The sequence below is a fragment of the Cnephaeus nilssonii genome, assembly GCF_951640355.1.
Source record: "Cnephaeus nilssonii genome assembly, chromosome: 11".
In the NCBI taxonomy this organism is placed as follows: Eukaryota; Metazoa; Chordata; class Mammalia; order Chiroptera; family Vespertilionidae; genus Cnephaeus; species Cnephaeus nilssonii.
Window position 1 is genome coordinate 59,849,822 of NC_137082.1, and position 19,004 is coordinate 59,868,825.

At 37.5% G+C, this 19,004-nt stretch overlaps 1 protein-coding gene across 2 annotated transcripts in view; it reads right to left on the minus strand.

Annotated features, from left to right (window-relative positions):
* Nucleotides 1-19,004, minus strand: part of L3MBTL4 (L3MBTL histone methyl-lysine binding protein 4) — a gene marked incomplete at both ends in the record, with an annotated part of 265,419 nt that overhangs the window by 240,536 nt on the left and 5,879 nt on the right. For both annotated transcript variants that reach the window (XM_079784360.1, XM_079784359.1), the window contains one exon: nucleotides 8,890-8,941. In XM_079784360.1, the coding sequence (XP_079640486.1) occupies nucleotides 8,890-8,941 (52 nt within the window). The remainder of the gene's footprint in view (nucleotides 1-8,889; nucleotides 8,942-19,004) is intronic.

Below are 19,004 nucleotides of genomic sequence, written 5' to 3' on the forward strand. Positions count from 1 at the left end.
CAAGGGTGAGGATTAGCAACAACAACAAAAAAAGGCAATAACAGAAGTCACCAAGAGAAAAAGTGTAAAATGAAAAGAGAAGCAAGTTGAAACACAGGGGAATCTCCACACTGAAATGGAAGGTAGAGAATAAATAACTGATAAAAGAGTAAGCATTAAGATATACAAACCAGAACAGAATGATCTATCAGAATACAAGGAAAGAGCAAATGAAGAAGGAGGAGGAGAAGGGATAGGAGGGGAGGAAGAAGAAGTGAAGGAAGAGTAGATGGAGAAGGAGAAGAAGGTGGAAAAGAGGAAGAAATAGTCAACACCTCAATTGAGAGGGCAGTTCAGATGGGTGAACGTAGAACAGAAGAAAGAAGCCAAGAAGAAATTGCCAAATACATAAAGGGAGCACTTTAACAACAGGGCAGAATGAGGATCAGGATTCCTGAGTGGGCCTTGTTCTGTCACTAGAAGAGAGTAAAGAACTAAGGACTCTCAAAAGAATCTGAATATTAAAATATTCAGGTGACGGTGAAGGTCACAGGAAAGAGCACATTTATATTCAGATTTTACAGTTATCTGATTTCCCCCTTGATGTGGGGCAGACAGGTCTATGAAGATAATTTTCATCACTGAGATTCCTTAAAGAAGACCCATGTAATTATGGGTTGATATTAAAATACTCTCCTATGAATACCACCCTGTAAATCATCAAATTAACATACATCCATATAAGATGGCAATATTCTCTTTGGAAAGTGATTAACTACATGTTTCCCTTGACCTTTTTCATCTATGTATCCTGGAGACATCTAATAAAATCTGTTAAATATAATTTAGCTGCAGTTGTTATTGCTACTTTCATTAATTTAAATAGTTCTATCAGGATTTAGACTGTCCTCTATTCAAGATATTCCCTGCTAGGCTGTAATTAATTGGAATACTTAAAATATTATTCAAATTGTTGTTTTATTCTTCACACTAAAAGTTTTTTAAATAAATTATTTTCCAAAATCATATCTTAACCTCTTAACTTTTGAACCTTTTAAAATAGCAACCATTCTTAGTGAATGTAAATTTTAAATCCATAAAAAAGACTGTTTCCATTCACTAGTAGACCATTTGAGGCAATGAAGATAATTTCATTAGTTGAAAGATAACACTGTTTAAATGATAGCTATAATATACAAACATCTAAAATAGTTTCATAAAAATTCCTAGGAAGTACACTCAAAGGCATCAATGGAGATTCCAATAGTCACCACTGGTCTCTTCTCTATTGAGCTCTTTAGAACTCTTTTACAATGACAGCCCTAGTCCTGACTTGAATTATAATGTTGTATAAACACAACAAGAAAGTGCAAAAACTGTAGATCTAATAACTAACAAACCCTAAACTATGTGCTAAAGGAGGTGAATAATGGCATTGTTCCCTAATAGGTACAAAATAATTTCCATTTCCTGCAAGAAAGCTCAAAGTAATTCTGCAAGTTATAACTTGTGGATGGCAGAAAAATGGCTTCCCAAAGATATCCATATTCTAATCCCTAGAAACTCTGATTATGTTACATCATATATTAAAAGAGATTTTGCAGTTGTGATATATTTAACTCCTTGAGATGGGGATGTTACCTTGGATTATCCAGGAGGGCCCAATATAATCACAGGGATCCTTAAAAGTAGAGAAGCTTTCACAGCTGTGAACAGAAAGTTTGACTCCAACAGAAGGGTCAGAGAGATGCTACGTTACTGACTTTGAAGATGGAGGAAGGGGCCATGAGCCAAGGAGTGAAAGTGTCTTCTAGAAGTAGGAAAAGGCAAGGAAACAGGTCCTCCCCTAGAGCCTCAAGAAGGAATGCTGCCCTGCCCACATGTTACCTTTAGCCCAGTGCAACTCATGTCATACTTCTAACTTACTGAATTGTAAGGTAACACATTTCTGCTATTAGAGTGGTTAAGTCATGACTATAGGAAACTAATACAGAACTGTACATCATCTATATATATATAAAAGGCTAAGCGACCATCTGACCGTCCAACTAGCTGGTAGGAATGATACACACTGACCACCAGGGGGCAGACGCTCAATGCAGGAGCTGCTGAGCTGCTGTGACTTGACAGCGGCAGTTCTCGGGTGATGCACCCTGGAACCAGAGAGGAAGGAGCCCAATTCTAGAGTGCATCACCCAAGAACTGCCCTCTCGCAATCCGGGACCCCTCGGGGGATGTTAGAGAGCCGGTTTTGGCCCAATCCCCATAGCCAGGCCAAGGGGAACCCACCTGCTGGAGGGACCCTGCTCATTCCACAGATACCCTTTGAGCAGTGGCCAGGGAAGGACCTCAGGAGGTTGGCTCCAGGGTGTGTCCGTCTCTCCCAGTCCTGCCCCCATCAGCCACCTTCTAATTAATTGCCTTTCAATGTGCACGAATCCGTGCACTGGGGCACTAGTAAATAATAAGTAATGATATTTAGTAAACTGTTGAAATTTACTAAATGCGTAATAACTGAAAATGGACCAAATAATCATTTTTCATTTGCCTTAAAAATAAAAAGGAATCCACAAATAAATAAATTCAGTTAGGACAATAGTTACCACATCGTAGGTACTGTATTATCTCTCTGATTTAAACTGGGATTCACTGTAGATAATACAGAAATTATAAAAGAGCAATTAAAAGAATTCATCCATAGCTACTATTTTCCTGTGTCTTTAAGCCAATGTTCCAGGAATTAATTTCTAATAGCACATGTAGACAGCATCCAAAACTCTTCACTAGCTTAGCATTTTTTAATACAGAAAAAAAGCTTATGATGTTAACTCTCCAAAATAGTTTCAAATATAGTCATAAAGCTTCAGGGCTGGAAGACATCTAATAAATCACCTAATCCTTTTAAAGATGAAGGAAGTGATTTCCCCAAGGTTTAGTTTTGGCATAAATGTCTTATTTCATGGAGCCATTACCTTGATAAGCCATAAATGTACACTAATTTAAATAACTGGTTTCAATTCCCAAGCAACCTTTCTATGTTTTAAAAAACCATCAATAAAACACAGCTTCCTTGTCAAGTTAAATTTGGAATTACTGAATTCAGATTTGCTATTATAAAATGTTAATTATGACAACTATATGAGAAAAAAATAATTTCTCCTAGAATCCTAAGCACGGTGAAGACAACTACAGATACTTAAAAAATCTCCCCCCGAAATAAGGCAAACCATGACTTATATTTGGTAGAATACTTTTTGACATATAGCAAAATTAAAATAGCAGTGTCATAAACTCCTAAAATCTGCCTTTATATAACTTCAGCCTTATGTAGGTGGAGAAATCTTTCTAGTCCAAAATCTGTCACATAGACAGATTCATTCAAGGTACCAACTTCACAGAGAGTGTTGTGCCAGGTCCTTGGGCATGTGGAGAACAGCACACCATGCCCCTCCCAAGGTACCGCCCACCAGTGCTCTTTCCATGCTTCTGAGAATTCCATCTTGGTTTTGCATGGGCTTCTCTTCCTCTCTCACCTGAGAGATTATCCTCAGCCTCTGCTAACTGCTCCCCTAGAGAGGGCTCTCTGCACTCTCAGGTTCATCTATGACTCACGCTTGAGGATCACCAAATCCAAACCTGCTCCTCAAACTCTTCTCACCAGCTTCTGACCCAGACCCTTCAAATGTGCCATAGGCCCTCAATCTCCACATAAAAACCTAGCACTGTCCCTCAAATGTGGTCCATATGTTCCTTAAGTCAGTGAACAGTATCTATAATAGATCCAGTGATCCCTCCTCCAGCCCCTGTCGTGGGCCACTTAACAGATCCTATGGCTCCTACCTCCTATAGTTTTGGAATCTGTCTCCTCCTCTCAGCCACCCCTGCTCTGTAGTACATGGGCAGCCCATCTCATCAGTTCTTGGTAGTACACTGATCTCTTGGCTCATCTTCTGTCTACACCCGCTCCCCCATCCTACTCAAGAGATATCTCTGGAGTTCTCTCTCCACAAGAAAGGCTATCCTCTCCTTCCCAAAGCTTCCCATATCTTTAGTAACTGTAGTACAATGTACAACCAGCTTAGTACAGTAACAAGGTGTTTCTCCACTTACCTATACCAACTTCCACCCTTATCAACTGGTTTCTCTCTTCACTTACTCAACAAATACTTATAAAGGACCTACTATGTGCTAGGCTCTATTCACACAGTGGACAAAAATAAACATGACCCCTCACTCACAAGCTTTAAATTCTAGTGGAGAATAATCAAATAATCCAGAATATAATTATAAACTATATTAACTAATTTCACGGAATATAGCACCATGAGAGCATAGAACAGACAGACCAGCCTAGCCTGGGAGATCAGGGAAAGCTTTCCTAACGAAAGAGGAGAAACACTCCAGACAGGAAGCACAGCAGTTACAGGTGTCCTGCAGCAGGACCTTAAATAAGGCCAGCAATTGTCAGAGCACAAGAGATGAATGAGCACGTAGCTGAAGGTGATGCTGAGAAGACAAGAAAGGGCCAGATTCTGCAGGTTTTAGATGCCTTAGTAAGAATTTGCTCATATACTATCCTACTGGCAATAGGGAGCATTTGAAAGATTTTAAGCAAAGAAAATATAGGGTTGACAGGATCCAGCTTGTGCTTTGAAAAGGGCAATGTGGCTGTATTGTGGAGTCTGGATTAGGTCATCTCAAGAGTAGGTCTTAGGACATCAGCTGGAACAGCCAGGCAAGGGGTGACGGGGATGACAGCTTGAACTCAGAGGTGGCAGGAAAGATGAAAAGAGTAGAAAGACGAGAAAAATACTCCAGAAGCAGAAGCAATTGCACTGAGGACAGACTACTAATGGGAAGTGAAAAACTAAGGTGTCTAGATGCCACCCAAGTCTTGGCTGGGCATATGATGGTTGGGCCAAGTGGCCTACTAGGGATATCTCCATATCCTAGGACCATTGGGTCTGAGCATTTCTAAGATGAGATTGATTTTAAATCAAATATAAGATTTTTATCCCCAAATAACTGATATATTTCTCAACCTTCCAAACATTTTTATAAATCTATATCTTTTAAATCTGCTCAACTTACTAAAGACCAAACCTTTGCCACTATCATTTTCTCATGCTCTTCATTTTCATCAGAACAGTCACAAAATATTGGCAATAATCTTCTATTTTCACTTAAAATGTTTTATAAAAAAAATATTTTCTGTAGTAAGCTACATCCCAAAGAGGCTTTTCAGGAAAGGCTGTCAAAAACATATTGTGCCACTCACTTGCAGTTATGTACGATAAGAACAAAAGCCTCTAAATGGCTTTTTAGAGGTTTAACTTCATAGCTACCTTTTCCTTAAAGGAAAACAAGATCTTCCTTAAGTAGGATAAAACACTTTTTAAAAAATGCTTCAGCCAATGCTAATTCTCTAGAGTAAATAATTTTACAACAGTTCTTTAGGAATCTCAAATAAAATATGACAGCTGATACCAAAAAGATTCTAAATATTAAAAAATAATACATAAATTCTCTATTTAACTGTTTAAGAAAAATACCATTTGTTGAGTATTTACCAAGAACTAAATAAATCATAAACATTTTCTCATTTAATCCTAAAATTTTTTGAAGAGATTGTAAAAATAAAGGAAAATCTCATTTAAAATGGAGTCAGGAGCCACGAAGAAAGATCTCTCATGCACACAGCACTCATCCTAACTTTACATATTCCAGCAGGAAGAAGGAAGATTTTTCTCCTTGCCCCATAGCAACTCAGCCAATGAGAAGCTGCCACAAGCCCAAACTCTCACTCTTCTCCAATAAACTTTTGTTCAGTATCACCCATTTCATCACCTTCCCCTCCTCTATCAAAGCACGCTCCTCCCCTGTTCTCCAGACTTGCCTATGGTTAACTATAGTTTGCTTGTCCCAAATGGCATTTCTTCTACTATACCCAAATAAACTCAATTTTCCTGGCTAAATCATTTACCGTTCTGTTTTTTTAACATTTAGAAGGGGGAAAGCCAGATCACTTGCCCAATTGAAGAAATCAGTTGTTGTTTTTGGTAGACTTCAAAAGCAGAGGTCTGGAATTACCTAGTGATTGGCAATACTAATTCTATAAACTTTAAACATATATATTTATTAATAAACAATACTTACTGAAACAAGCCTCATTTTAGGGATATCTATGACAGTTGTTAAATTTTTTGAATTACCAGGTTAGCTCAGAGAGTTTCCAAAAGAACCAAAAAGAATCAATCTCATGGCATGACTATATCAAGAAAAATCTAGTTCAGTCCCCAAGGAAACAGAGGCTATATTAGACACCATTAATATCTTCATTATTAGCAGTTACTTCACCCATGCCATTTCCAAGCAGGATTCCAGTTTTTTCTACCTTTATTTTAATAACTACAAAGAAGGGAGAATATTAAAGTAGAAAGTTCATAAATAAATAGAAAGTGCATAGACTTTAGAATTTGCTAAATTTGGGAGTTCAAATCCTGGATTCACCACTAACTAGTAAAGTTCACCCTAAATAAATTGAATGGTCTCTCAAGGCTTTATGATCGATAACACATGGGTCAATGTTAATGACACAGATTGATCATTCAATAAATTAGTTTTAATAGAATTTCCAAAGAATTTAATTTTCGAAGAAAGACCTTGCTTGTTGTAAAATCACTACCAAGAATTGAGTGTTTTTCAGTATAATTTCTGTTCACATATAAATATGTGTATGTGTACATAATTTTTGTTTTATTATTTTCAATATATAAGATAAATTATTAGATCTTTTTTGTTTTGCAAGTAGCCCACAGAAAAGATTAAAAAATTCCCAGGAACTATAAGAAGAAAATCCCCACTTTAATACTAGGACAACAGGCAATTTAGAGAATAGTTTCCTTTATTCCACTAAATGTGGTAAAAATGTAAATTACCTCAACTCCCCCCCCCCCCCAATAATTCAATTTGCATTTCAACTAGAGGCTTGTAGCATCTGTATACACAAGTCAAAGCTCATCCGTCTTCTAAACATTGAGCTATCTATGTTCTACACCTGGGAAAATAACAACAATATCAGATTTGGAGAAGAATAAACCAGAGGATGAAACATTTGAAAATGAACCACTAACTATAAAACAAGTCTGGCAATGCAAGGACAGTAGCAAAAAGTTACTTTCCATTAAACTGAAAAACTATTTTTAAAAAACATGTAGTTGGCTATAATGAAACAATAATAAATTGCTAAAAAGAATCTTTTGGAGACTGAATATTTTTAAATGATTGGTCTAACTCTGCTTTTTTTTTTTTTTTTTGTGGAGTCAATGTTTCAACCATGGGATAAGAGAATCTAAAACAATTTACATTAGTGGGAAAATATAGCTGCAAGGAAGAAACAACACATAATAAATCACAACCTTCCTCTCAGAAGGAAACAAATGTGTTGTTTAAAAAAACAACAACAACAACCTGCTGTTAGGGCCAGGTACAGTCCAAATTTATTTCTGGAATTGCAGTGTTGCATAACTGAAGTATATTTCAATGGAGCTGAACATCAAGTTATATAATTATCAATTACCATATTCTATTTTGGTGGGTTTTTTTGTTTTGTTTTGTTTTTTGCTTTTTAAGCAAAGAACAAGATGCGACTGGGGTGACAGTAAGAGAAGAAAATAAATTTAAAGTAGCATATTTTTCTTATAGTTGAAAACAATTTTTATTTTAAAAATCATTTAGGTGAAAAGCCACAAATTTTCAATATTTTGCCCCAAGACTAAGCAATATAAAATGATCTTTAAAAACCTAAATTCTGCCTGGCTGGTGTTGCTCAGTAGTTGAGTGTCAACCCAGGAACCAAGAGGTTGCCAGATCAACAAGCTTGGATTGTGGGCTCAATTCCTAGTAGGGGCCAGGCAGGAGGCAGCCAATGGATGTTTCTCTCTCATCAATGTTTCTATCTCCTCATTGATCTCCCTTCCTCTCTCTCTAAAAATCAATGAAAACATATTTTAAAATAATAATAAAAATAAAATAAAAACCTAAATTCTTTTTTTGTAATTTTTTCAAGGTATTTTTAGATTTTTCTTTTATTAAAAATTTAAATCTTACTCAACAAACACTTAAGGTACCTTAAAAGATCATTAAAGAAAAATTATCAAATTTATATGCTTTCTTCCCATGGAGAACAGCACAAATGTTGAACATTCAGCTATATTTTATAGAAAGTTTAAAAACAATTATTTTCTTGTGTAGCAATAATGACAAAATATATGGAATATATGTTCCAGGCAACCAGCATCTGCATTTTTTATTTAAATTTAAAGCATCAGAGTATTCGTTGAATATTCTAAAGCTGTATTAGTAAACATGATAAGTGCTATTCATCTTAGAGCAAATGTATAATCTCCTTTAAAACATGACTTTAATAGAAGAGTGCAAGTGCTATCATTACAAGAGTAAACCAATCTGAGCAAAGCTTAAGGGAAGAATTATAAATTAACTAAGTGGGATTTATTGTTTTCTTGTTCACAGGAAAAGTTTACAAATCAAAAGTTGTTTTACTTAAAGCTTTTTAAAAAGCAACTAAATGAGATAAGAACTTCATACTTTTTCTTAATGAATATATAGCGTGGGGCAAAAGTAGGTTTATAGTTAGTTATTCATACGGAAAATAATACAAGAATAAACTGTTTTGGATTCTCACAACTGTAAACCTACTTTTGCCCCACCTTGTATTTGAAAATCGTTGATTTCACTGATAAAGTCAACAGAATATGCAGCACACTGTTAATAAATAATACTACTATTATAGACTAAAATTAGTAAAACTAAGCCAACTAAAGCCACCTAATAAAAGTTTCATTTAAAAGTTGTTCCTTGTGAACTAAAGCTGGAAATGGTGATAATTACCGTGACTCAGAGGATCTGCCCCATCACTGGGCTTTCCTTCTTCAGCTGGCTCCTAGAACACAGGAAATGTGGTTTAGACCATATTTTTGGATAACTGTTTGAAACACTGAAAACTAACTTTTCCGTTTGCAGGAAGCCAAGCCACGGAAAGCACTGTAATGAAGGGGACAATATATCAGGAGTCAGTGCCCTCCAGGTGGGTGTACAAACCCTAGGAAAGGCATATACCACAATCCATTCAGACACAAGAGGAATCCTTTATTACTGTTATGGGGAGGAAAAATAATGTTTCCTCCTGCCCTTCTAAGTTCTTCTGGGTGGACTAATAATCAAATTAATATGAGATAGATTAATAGGAGAAAATGAGCAAATTTATTACGTATGTACATAAAAATAGGAGACTCAAGGACAGATAGGCTAGGGAAGGCTTATATGCCATCTTGAGCTAAGGAGAAAGGGGTCTAAGGGTTATGGTTTGGCACTTCAAAGGACAGGAAGGCAATTCATAGGGAGGTGGAAAAGAAGATGTTTGGTAAATAGATGTTTGCTGGACCATCTTTAACAATGAACATAGAGAGGACTTTGTTCAAAGGGGCCTTGCTAGATTCCTCCCTATCGCACCAGTTTATATTAAACTATAGTTATCTATGAAAATAGCTCCCTTCCCGGAGCAGACCCTCTATCTAAATATTGGAGGACAGTTAAAGGGAAGGTCAAAGGTTTTTCCTGAATCTTCTTGTTTCTTGAAAATAACCAGGTATATTTTGGGGTGGAAAACTCTGTTACCTGACAGTTCACATTGACCAGAGCAACTCCCTAATGAGATCCCTGGATCTGATAGTCACACAAGAGGCAGCAGACAGGAGAGGGATGTCCCACACTAGAGCCAAGTTCTCCTTCCTACATTTGATTTCAGCCTAGGCTCAGTTAAGAAAACATTACCTAATTTTAGCCAAACTGACCTTTACAAATGGACAAATGACTTCAAAGATTTCTGTGAAGAAACTACAGACCAAAGATGAAGAATAGAAGCAATCAATCAAAAGACAGCAGGCCTTCTCTCCATGGAGAAGCACTCATTAGGCACACTCAGAAATCTAAAGGAAAGCTGATCATTTAGCAAAGACTGAGGGAATCATTTCTACTCTGAAAGATACAGCAGCAAAGAGCATGTGTTACTGGGTATCTGACAGGTGTTTTATTTACATAACTTGAGTCCCGGTGCATAGATCCATGCACCTGTGGGGTCCCTCAGCCTGGCCTGCGGTAATTGGGCTGAAACCAGCTCTCCAACATCCCTGAGGGGTCCCAGATTCCAAGAGGTCACAGGCCAGGCCGAGGGACCCCACTGGTGCATGGGTCCGGGGAGGGATCGTGGGAGGGCTCCAGGGTGTGTCCAGCCCATCTCACCTAGTCCCAATTGGCCAGACCCCAGCAGCAAGCTAACCTACCAGTTGGAGTGTCTACCCCCTGGTAGTCAGTGTGCATCACAGCGACTGGCCAAATTGTCGAACTGTCGACCGATCAGTTGGACACAGCATATTAGGCTTTTATTATATAGGATTTTGTTGCCATAAACAATGTATGCCCCTTATAAAAATTCATAACAATTGTACACTTCCAATTAGGGAACAGTTTCTAATTTAAAAATCTTCCAAATGAAGGGTTTTGATGGGCTTTGAACTCACTTTTGGTAACATGAATATGCAATACTTTTCTTTAGTTCCCAGGAAAAACTAATTGTTAACAGAGAAGGTAAAAATTCAGTAGCTGAAATCTAAAAAAAAACACACAAAAAACAAAAAAGCACCTTTGTATTATTGATGGCTGACACTGAAAAATGAGTGTCACAATTTAATAATTTTGGCCAATAATCATCTCTTCAGTTTATTCCTCTATCTTTGGGACATGACTTTTTCTTTTTTTTTTTTAAATACATATTTTATTGATTTCAGAGAGGAAGGGAGAGGGAGAGACAGAAACATCAATGATGAGAGAGAATCATTGATTGGCTGCCTCCTGCACACCCTTACTGGGGATCAAGCCTGCAATTTTGGGATCAAGCATGTGCCCTTTGGCTGGGATCGAACCTGAGACCCACCGTTCACTCCACAGCCGACTGCTCTTTCCACTGAGCCAAACCAGCTAGGGCTGGGAGATGTCTTTTTAAACTATCACTAGAGTGGACTGACCATCCCAGTTTTCTCAGAACTATCCTGGTGACAATTCTGAAGTCCCACACCTAGGGAACCCTCAATTCTAGACAAACCAGGATGGTTAGTCATCTTAGCTATGACATTAAAACCAAACCTAAAAAACTAAACCTCTGATAATAGTAACACAAAGTTCTGAATCAGGTTTTTTAAAAAGAATCACGAATATTAATATTTTGGTGAGAGTAAACTCATTTTTAAATGTTGAAATAAGCCCTAGCTGGTTTGGCTTAATGGATAGAGCATTGGCCTGCAAACTGAAGGGTCTCGGGTTCAGTTCTGGTCAAGGGCATATGTCCAGGTTGAACGCTCGATCCCCAGTAGGAAGCTTGCAGGAGGAAGCCAATCAATGATTCTCTCTCATCAGTGGTGTTTCTATCTCTCTCTCCCTCTCCCTTCCTCTCTGAAATCAATAAAAATATATTTTAAAAAATAAAATGTTGAAATAAGTACTATTAATTTCATTTTTATATTATGCTTTTTTAGTTTCTTTTTTAGCCTATGGCTTTAAGGTATAAAATGCAATTTGTTTAGTAGTAAATTATATAATTTCCAAATAAGCAAATAAACCACATATATCAAGATATGTGATTAAAGTTTCTTTATTGATAGGTAAAGCAAACCAACAACTTTGAAACTGACTGCATCAGGCTGTCATTTGCCCATATAGCCACATATAACTGAGTGTGATGAATTCTTGAGGTGCCTTAGCTTACTATCTTTCCATACATATAATTTATTTTATTTTTGAGCTCATATAGTTCAAGGTAAAAATGTATATAGAAAAAAATAGTACAGTGAAAACTTGCCTACCTGTCCTCCCCGATCTGACCAACTCATAATACCTCCACCCAGTAATCACTGTTATTAGATTCTAACATATCCTTGAGAAATTTTATTTATGAAAATACAAATAAACATTAATATAAATTCTTATTTTCTTATTCTTTTGCACAAAAGGTATCACATCATAATATTGTTTTCTCTTTTCACTTAGAATGCCTTGGACATCATTATCCTGTTATGAAGAGCATTCTTTTTTCATCACTGTACAGCATTGTCCTGATTGGATATTTCATGATTTATTTAGCTGGCTCCATGTTTACAGATGCTCAGATAGTTTCCTATCTTTTTTCCAGTCATATAAAGCTGCAGTGAGAAACTAGCACAGATGTCAGTGTGCATATGTGCAAGGATGTCTAGGGAGTGGTCTCTCAGAAGCGGAGACTTGTGTTGTCCTGCTGATAAGTGCCACCAAGTCTAGCTCCACACGAGCTGGTCTGTGGACAGTCCCACAGCCTCAGATCAGGGCCTGTTTTCCCACTGTCTGTCCAAGAGGGGGTGTTATTAAATGTTTGGATTTTTGCCAAGATGACAAGTGAAAAATGATATCTCACTATAGTTTCAATTTGTACTTGTTTCACTAGGAGGAAGTTGAAGATCACTTTGTATATTTAAAAACCATTTGTATTTCCCTTTTTGTGAAATAGCTCTTTCTATATTTGGTCCATTTTTCTATTGGAATAATTACTTATCTTTTGCTCTTAATAAATCAGAAAGATTATTCCTTTCTCTACATTATGAGATGCATTATTTATTTTTTCCAGTTTGTCATTTCTCTGTTTCACTTAAGTTATGGTATTTTTTAATATGCAGAGATTTTTGTTGTTGTTTTTTAAGCAATGAAACTATAGAACTTCTCTTTTATGGCTTCTAGATTTGGGTAATAGTTAGAAAACCCTTCTCAATTCCCAGATAATAGACCTCCTTTGCTTATGTCTATTATACTTACAGCTTATTTCTTACAGTTAAATCTTTGATAAATCTAACTTTATACTAGGATGTGGTGTAAAGCCACAATATTTTTGCCCAGGTGACCATTCAGTTGTCCCAAGACCACTTGCTGAATAGTCCTTCTCCTCCCATCAGTCTAGATGTGTGGATTACACACTAAGCTCCATGTGCATTTGCTCCTACTTCTGCCTTGTCTCTTCACTTGTTTAGTTCGTTTATTCCAGTATCAGTGCCTTTACTTCTGTGAGCCTCAGTTTCCTGGTCTGTCTTAGAGATAATAACTTCTTCACTGGATCATTTTAAGATTTAGAGATCCACAGACAAAGCCTTATTATAGCACATGGCACATGGCAGACTCTCAGCAGTAGCTATTACAGTTATTTTGCCAAATTCAAATTGCTAAGAATGTACACTGTTTTAAGTATTAAGTTAGTCTGCCTACTTGTATTTACCGCCTGAAGAAACATATCTCAAATGAACAAAATCACTGATGAGAGAAGAATTCTGAGAGAAAAGTCAAGAAAAATCTTTAAATCCTATCTGAATTAATTACCTATTTTAAAACATTTGTTAAAGGTTTTAATAGGCCAGGATCTGTGCTGGGTCTTAAGGGTACACATAAAATGCAATTTCCAGTGTATGTGCACTGACTAGCCACCATTTGGCAGGAGGTTAGCATATGCTGAATGGCTAATAGAGGGCAAAATGAAGACTGGGTTTACTCTGCTATTCCCAGCTCCTTATCACATTCTCACCCCCTGAGGGTGGCAACAGTGAGCTTCCGGTTCTCCCTGTCCTGCTCTGGGCTCACCTTTGCCTTCCTGCCTCTCCCTGAGCACAGCCTTCACTGCTGCTCTTCTGAGGTTCCATCTCACCCACTGTCACTGTCTGTTTCAGTCACTCCTTTCCACCATCCAGTCCACTCTCAGCTTCACAAACATGACAATCAGGGGATCGCTACCTCCCTCCACAAGTTGCAAATATGCACAACCGAAGTCCCATGGTGCAGCTTCATCTGAATGCCCTACAAGCTCCTGAATCTCAATAATTGCAAAATTAATTCATCCTTTTATACCAAAGCCTCTTCTCATTCCCATTCAAAGTACCCTGAGGTCACTCTGCAGCTTCTTTCACCCACATTTCCTCCCCCACTAGCTCAATCCCCTTGTGGTGGGCTGGCTTCTCAGATGACCCCTAATGAATCATGCCTTTGCAGAACCTCCTCCTCCCCTGAGGGGGGGGTGAAACCTAACACTTGCTTCTAGAGCACAGAATATGGCAAAGGGAATGGCATAGTCACTCCCTCGATTGCATTATATTGTATGACTCCACCTCAGCTGACTAGAACAAGAGGGTCTCCTGCTGGTCTTGAAAAAGTTGGCTGCCATGTGTGAGAGGACCACGTGGAGAGGAACTGCAGGGCCTCTCGGAGCCAAGAGTGTTCCCTGCTTGACACCAGCAAGAAAGCAGAAACGTCAGTCCTACAATTGTAAGGAACAGAACTTTGCCAACAACCACATGAGCTTGGAAGTGGCTCCTGAGCTCCAAAAGTAAGTCAGCCAGGCCAATACTTTGACTAGACCCCTTGAGACCCAGAGCAGAGAATCTATTTAAGCCATGCATGGACATCTAGCCTACATAATGTGAGGTAATAATAAGTGTTTGAAGCTGCTAAGTTTGTAGTAATGTGTTATACGGCAATACAAAACTACTACACACCTATTGAGCCTTTAGGAGTCAGCTCAGAAAGCTTTATTTAATCCCACTTCTTCCCCCAAAGCTAAGTTGGGTAACCTTCTGAAGCCTGGAAACATCCTACACAAATGTCTATTATTGAGTCTATTACATTGCACTACCATCATCTGTCTTCTGCAGTCTCCTGCTTTGATGAGCTTACTGAAGGCAGTGTCTTAATGTTTTATCCCTAAAACACAGCCTAACACCTACTCTAGCTTAACAAATATCTGCTGAATGAAGTCATGAATGTAAGATCCAGAATAGTATGTTCTGCCTGACAGATTTCACATTCAAAATTACTGTGGATATCTTTGTGCAATTAGCAAGGTAGCATCCTGATAAGACATAATTCAGCATGCATGCGAACCACCTGGGAATCTTGTTAAAATGCAGATCTTTATTCAGTAGGTCTGGAGGGGAGGCTTAAGATTATGAGTTTCCAACAAGCCCCCAGCTGATGATACTACTGAAGGTCTGTGGGCCACAGGATGAGCTCCATGACCATCATTTACCAGGCAGGGGGTTAGACATCAGAAAGCAATAACCCAATCCTATCCACCTCTCTTCTAATGTGTGGGGAAGCATGGGACTTGGTTGGAAAGTCTGTAAGAAGGACTCTTTGAAAGGTCGGGGGTCTCTGGGGGAACCTTTTCCAAACAAGTTTGAGTCCCTGGCTGTTTTGTTGGAATTTTTATGTTTAATCTCTAAGACCCGACCTTGTAGAAGCATGTGTTTTCTCAAGGATATTTATTCTGTTGATAGTATTTAATAGTTAATTTTAGTTCAAGTTGTTGTTATAATAAAAGCCTAAGAAGGCAGGCAAACAAGGCTACTTGGTGGCTATAGCCAAGTAGTCCCTTAGTCTTTCCTTCATAGAAACATGTGTCAGAGTAATCATTCATCCGATTTTCAGGGTCTGGTCAGTCCCAGCAAAGTGGTTCTCTGTGTGAGGACCCAGGAATGCAAAAAATGTGGCAGAACCCTTGAAAACGAAGAGGAAAAGAACAAAAGTAAGTAACTGGAGCCCGCTTAGGATTTCCAAGTTCGAGGGAATTCTTTCTCAGCTAAGGTTTCATAATGGGACAACAGTTGTCCATAGAACAGCAACAGTATATTAGAGTGCTGAAACAGTTATTAAAAGCAAATGGTGCCTATGTTACAGAAGAACAACTAAAAAGCTTATTAAAAATTGTTATAATTTATAATCCTTGGTTCTCTGATGTTGGAACGCTAGACCTTAATTTCTGGGAACAAGTGGGCAAAAATTTAAAAAGAAATCAGGCCCATCTACTGGTGAAAGAACAATTAGAGTTGGGACACATAGAACCTTCTAATAACCCCTGGAATTCTCCTATTTTTGCAATTCCCAAAAAATTTAAAAAGTGGAGGCTTTTACATGATTTAAGAGCCATTAATACTAATATTCAGCCCATGGGCCTCTCCAGCCTGGACTTTCCTCCCTGGCCATAATCCCACAAAAATGGCCTATTTTTATAATAGATTTAAAAAATTGTTTCTATACCATTCCTTTGACTACCCAAGATCGGGAGAAATTTGCATTCACTCTCCCCTCAATTAACAATGAGGGCCCTGCTCGAAGATATCACTGGAAAGTCCTGGCACTATGCATGCAAAATGATGAACTGAATCAGATCTAATTTTCTATGATAGCTCTATACCCCAATTTCATCCCTCTTTACCCATGAAATACATGGGAAATTTACATAATTCAAAACAATGTGAGTCTCTTCTCATAAAGGTTCTATTGAAAAAAACTGAAATGGTAACAAAATAGTATTCAAGAGTTGATTATGTGAGCACCACAGCTACTGAAGCATTTTTATAATCACTATATCATTCAAATATGAAAAGAAACATATAATATGCTGTCTGTCACTCAGTTAGTAGATTAGGATGTTTGGCTCACACTTCTTTATTTGCTATTGAAATTCTGCCTAGATAGAAAAAATATATATCCCTCACAAAAATAAATTACCGCTCACTTCAGAGTTAAATTACCCAAGTTCTTTCTGTCCATATATTTTTTAGATGTATCAAGGTTAAAGATATATACAACAGATATCATAATTTTATATTTCAGAATAAATTTACATTTCTCTTATGATATACTAACCTAACTTTTGAACAATTTTGCAAATAAGGAAGAATTTAATATCATACAACAAAGCAGAAAAATGCTGAATTTGGGTGGGGTAACCTAAGGCCAAATCCCCACTCCACCCATAATGTGCTATATATTCTCTGGATCTGATGAACAAATGACATATGTTCTCTGGACCTGATTTATCTTGACTGTAAAATAAATGTTCTTCAAAGCTCCTGCTATCTTTAACATTCTTTGCTTCTGTCTGAGCTAATTATTTCATAAATGTAATAAATTAACACTACTATTAATAGAGAGCTAATTTTTTAAAAACAAAAGAAAAAACTGGCAGTTTACCTAATCCTCCCAGACAGAACACTTAAGAAAATCAATATGAATTGAGAAAAATAAAATCATTACTATGATTTCCCAGGATTCAAACTTTAGTTCTGAAAACTGAAAATAAAGTTTTAGGGGGATAAATAAATAGTACTCGGAAAAACAGGAGATAAAGATTTGAGGAACATAAAATAAGTCTCTGCTGTGGTATATTTCCATTTGTCAATTTTAAATCCATCATATTGGAAGAGAGGATTATGAGATGAGAAAATCATGAAGATGGCCCTGGAGGCATCGTATGCTTTTACTAAAAGTTACAGCGATCTTTCTAATTAATCAGTATCTACATTTCCCTGAGTATGAATTCCAATCAAGGAAGCAAAACACAACATTTCACCCACTGATTTGTGTTTGGCAGTTTCAAGTCACCGCCTTGGAATGTCAGATCATGAGATCATGCCTCTTCCGTTCCCACACTGTCGGACAGAGTCCCTGGCAAAGAAGGACTTGGAAGCACCTTGCTGTTCCTCTTCTGTAAGAACAGAGAGTGATATCTATGGTTTCATGAACTATAGAAAACACTGAAATCCTATGTAATAATTCCAGTAATAAACTACTTTTGAATTTCACCTGCTGTTTCAAGTCCACTTTTCAAATTCTCTTTTGGTGTGATCCAATGTGAGATACAAACTGAAGGTAAAGGAAATTAACCATTCAGAAAAAAATTGAGGAGAGGATTACTTTCCATTGCCCTACTAGAATTCAGATGAGGACAAGGAGAAGGAAATGTTCTCATTTTGTTCAAACACTCAATAGCATAGCTACTATCTCTGAATGAAATCTCTCCATAGTGTTTGTATTAATCATGTTTTTCATTTATTTTCTATATTTTTTGGTGCTCAGACATTTTGGGAGCTTTTGGACAGGGGAGAGATTGTTCCTCCCAGAGAGAGCTAATTCCTAGAGATAGCAAACAACTTGCCTGTGTTTCTTCCCCTTGATATGAAAATCAATAACTCCTGAGTCCATAAGGGACTTGCTCTTTTTATCAGGCCCTTGCAGTCTGGGACGCTATCCTCCTAAATCACCCCCAGCAGAGACAGCTCCTATAGCTAAAGACCAAGGAAAATATTCAAACCAGACAATCCTAAACCTGTTACCCTGCCTCACCCATTCCTTCCTTTAAAAAACACAATAAAGGCTTTTTGCCTACATTTTCCTCTCACTCCTCCTGCCTCCTGACCAATGTTGGTCCTTCCCTATATGGTCCTGCAAGGTGTGATGTGCCCCTCCTATTGGGAAACGTGAGTAACAAACTCTTTTCAATAGCAGCTGTCTCTTGATCTGCTAGCCTCACTATATCTGAATAAAAACAGATATATTTCAAAATAATGTTTGCTAATTATACAAAATAACAAAGGGAAAGATTTCTAAAATAGTTTTATAAACATATTTCCATGTTTACTCCATATATAAAAGAATTACATTGGCTGATGCAAACTATTATCAGTCGTGTGTAGGGCAACAAGATGATAAAAAATTTAGAACTACTGAAAATAAGAAACAAAAATAACCCCACCCTAAACATGTTCTCAGTATCTATTTGAGGATATTACAAAATATATTTCATTACACTATGCCCAAGTTGAAGGCAACCATGGCCCATCTTGTCAGCACACCAAGTCCAACAGTCACAATATCAAGTATAATTTCATGTGTTCTGCCTTCAAGACCCATCTAAGCTCAGCCACCCAAATCCACTCTAGTCATCTTACTATCTTTTATGTACCACCACTTAGACTTATTAAAATAGAAAGACCTTAAAGATCTTCTAGCCTGGCCGGTGTTGCACAGTGGTTGAGTGTCAACCTATGAACCAGGAGGTCATGATTCGATTTCTGGTCAAGGCACATGGCTGAGTTATGGCT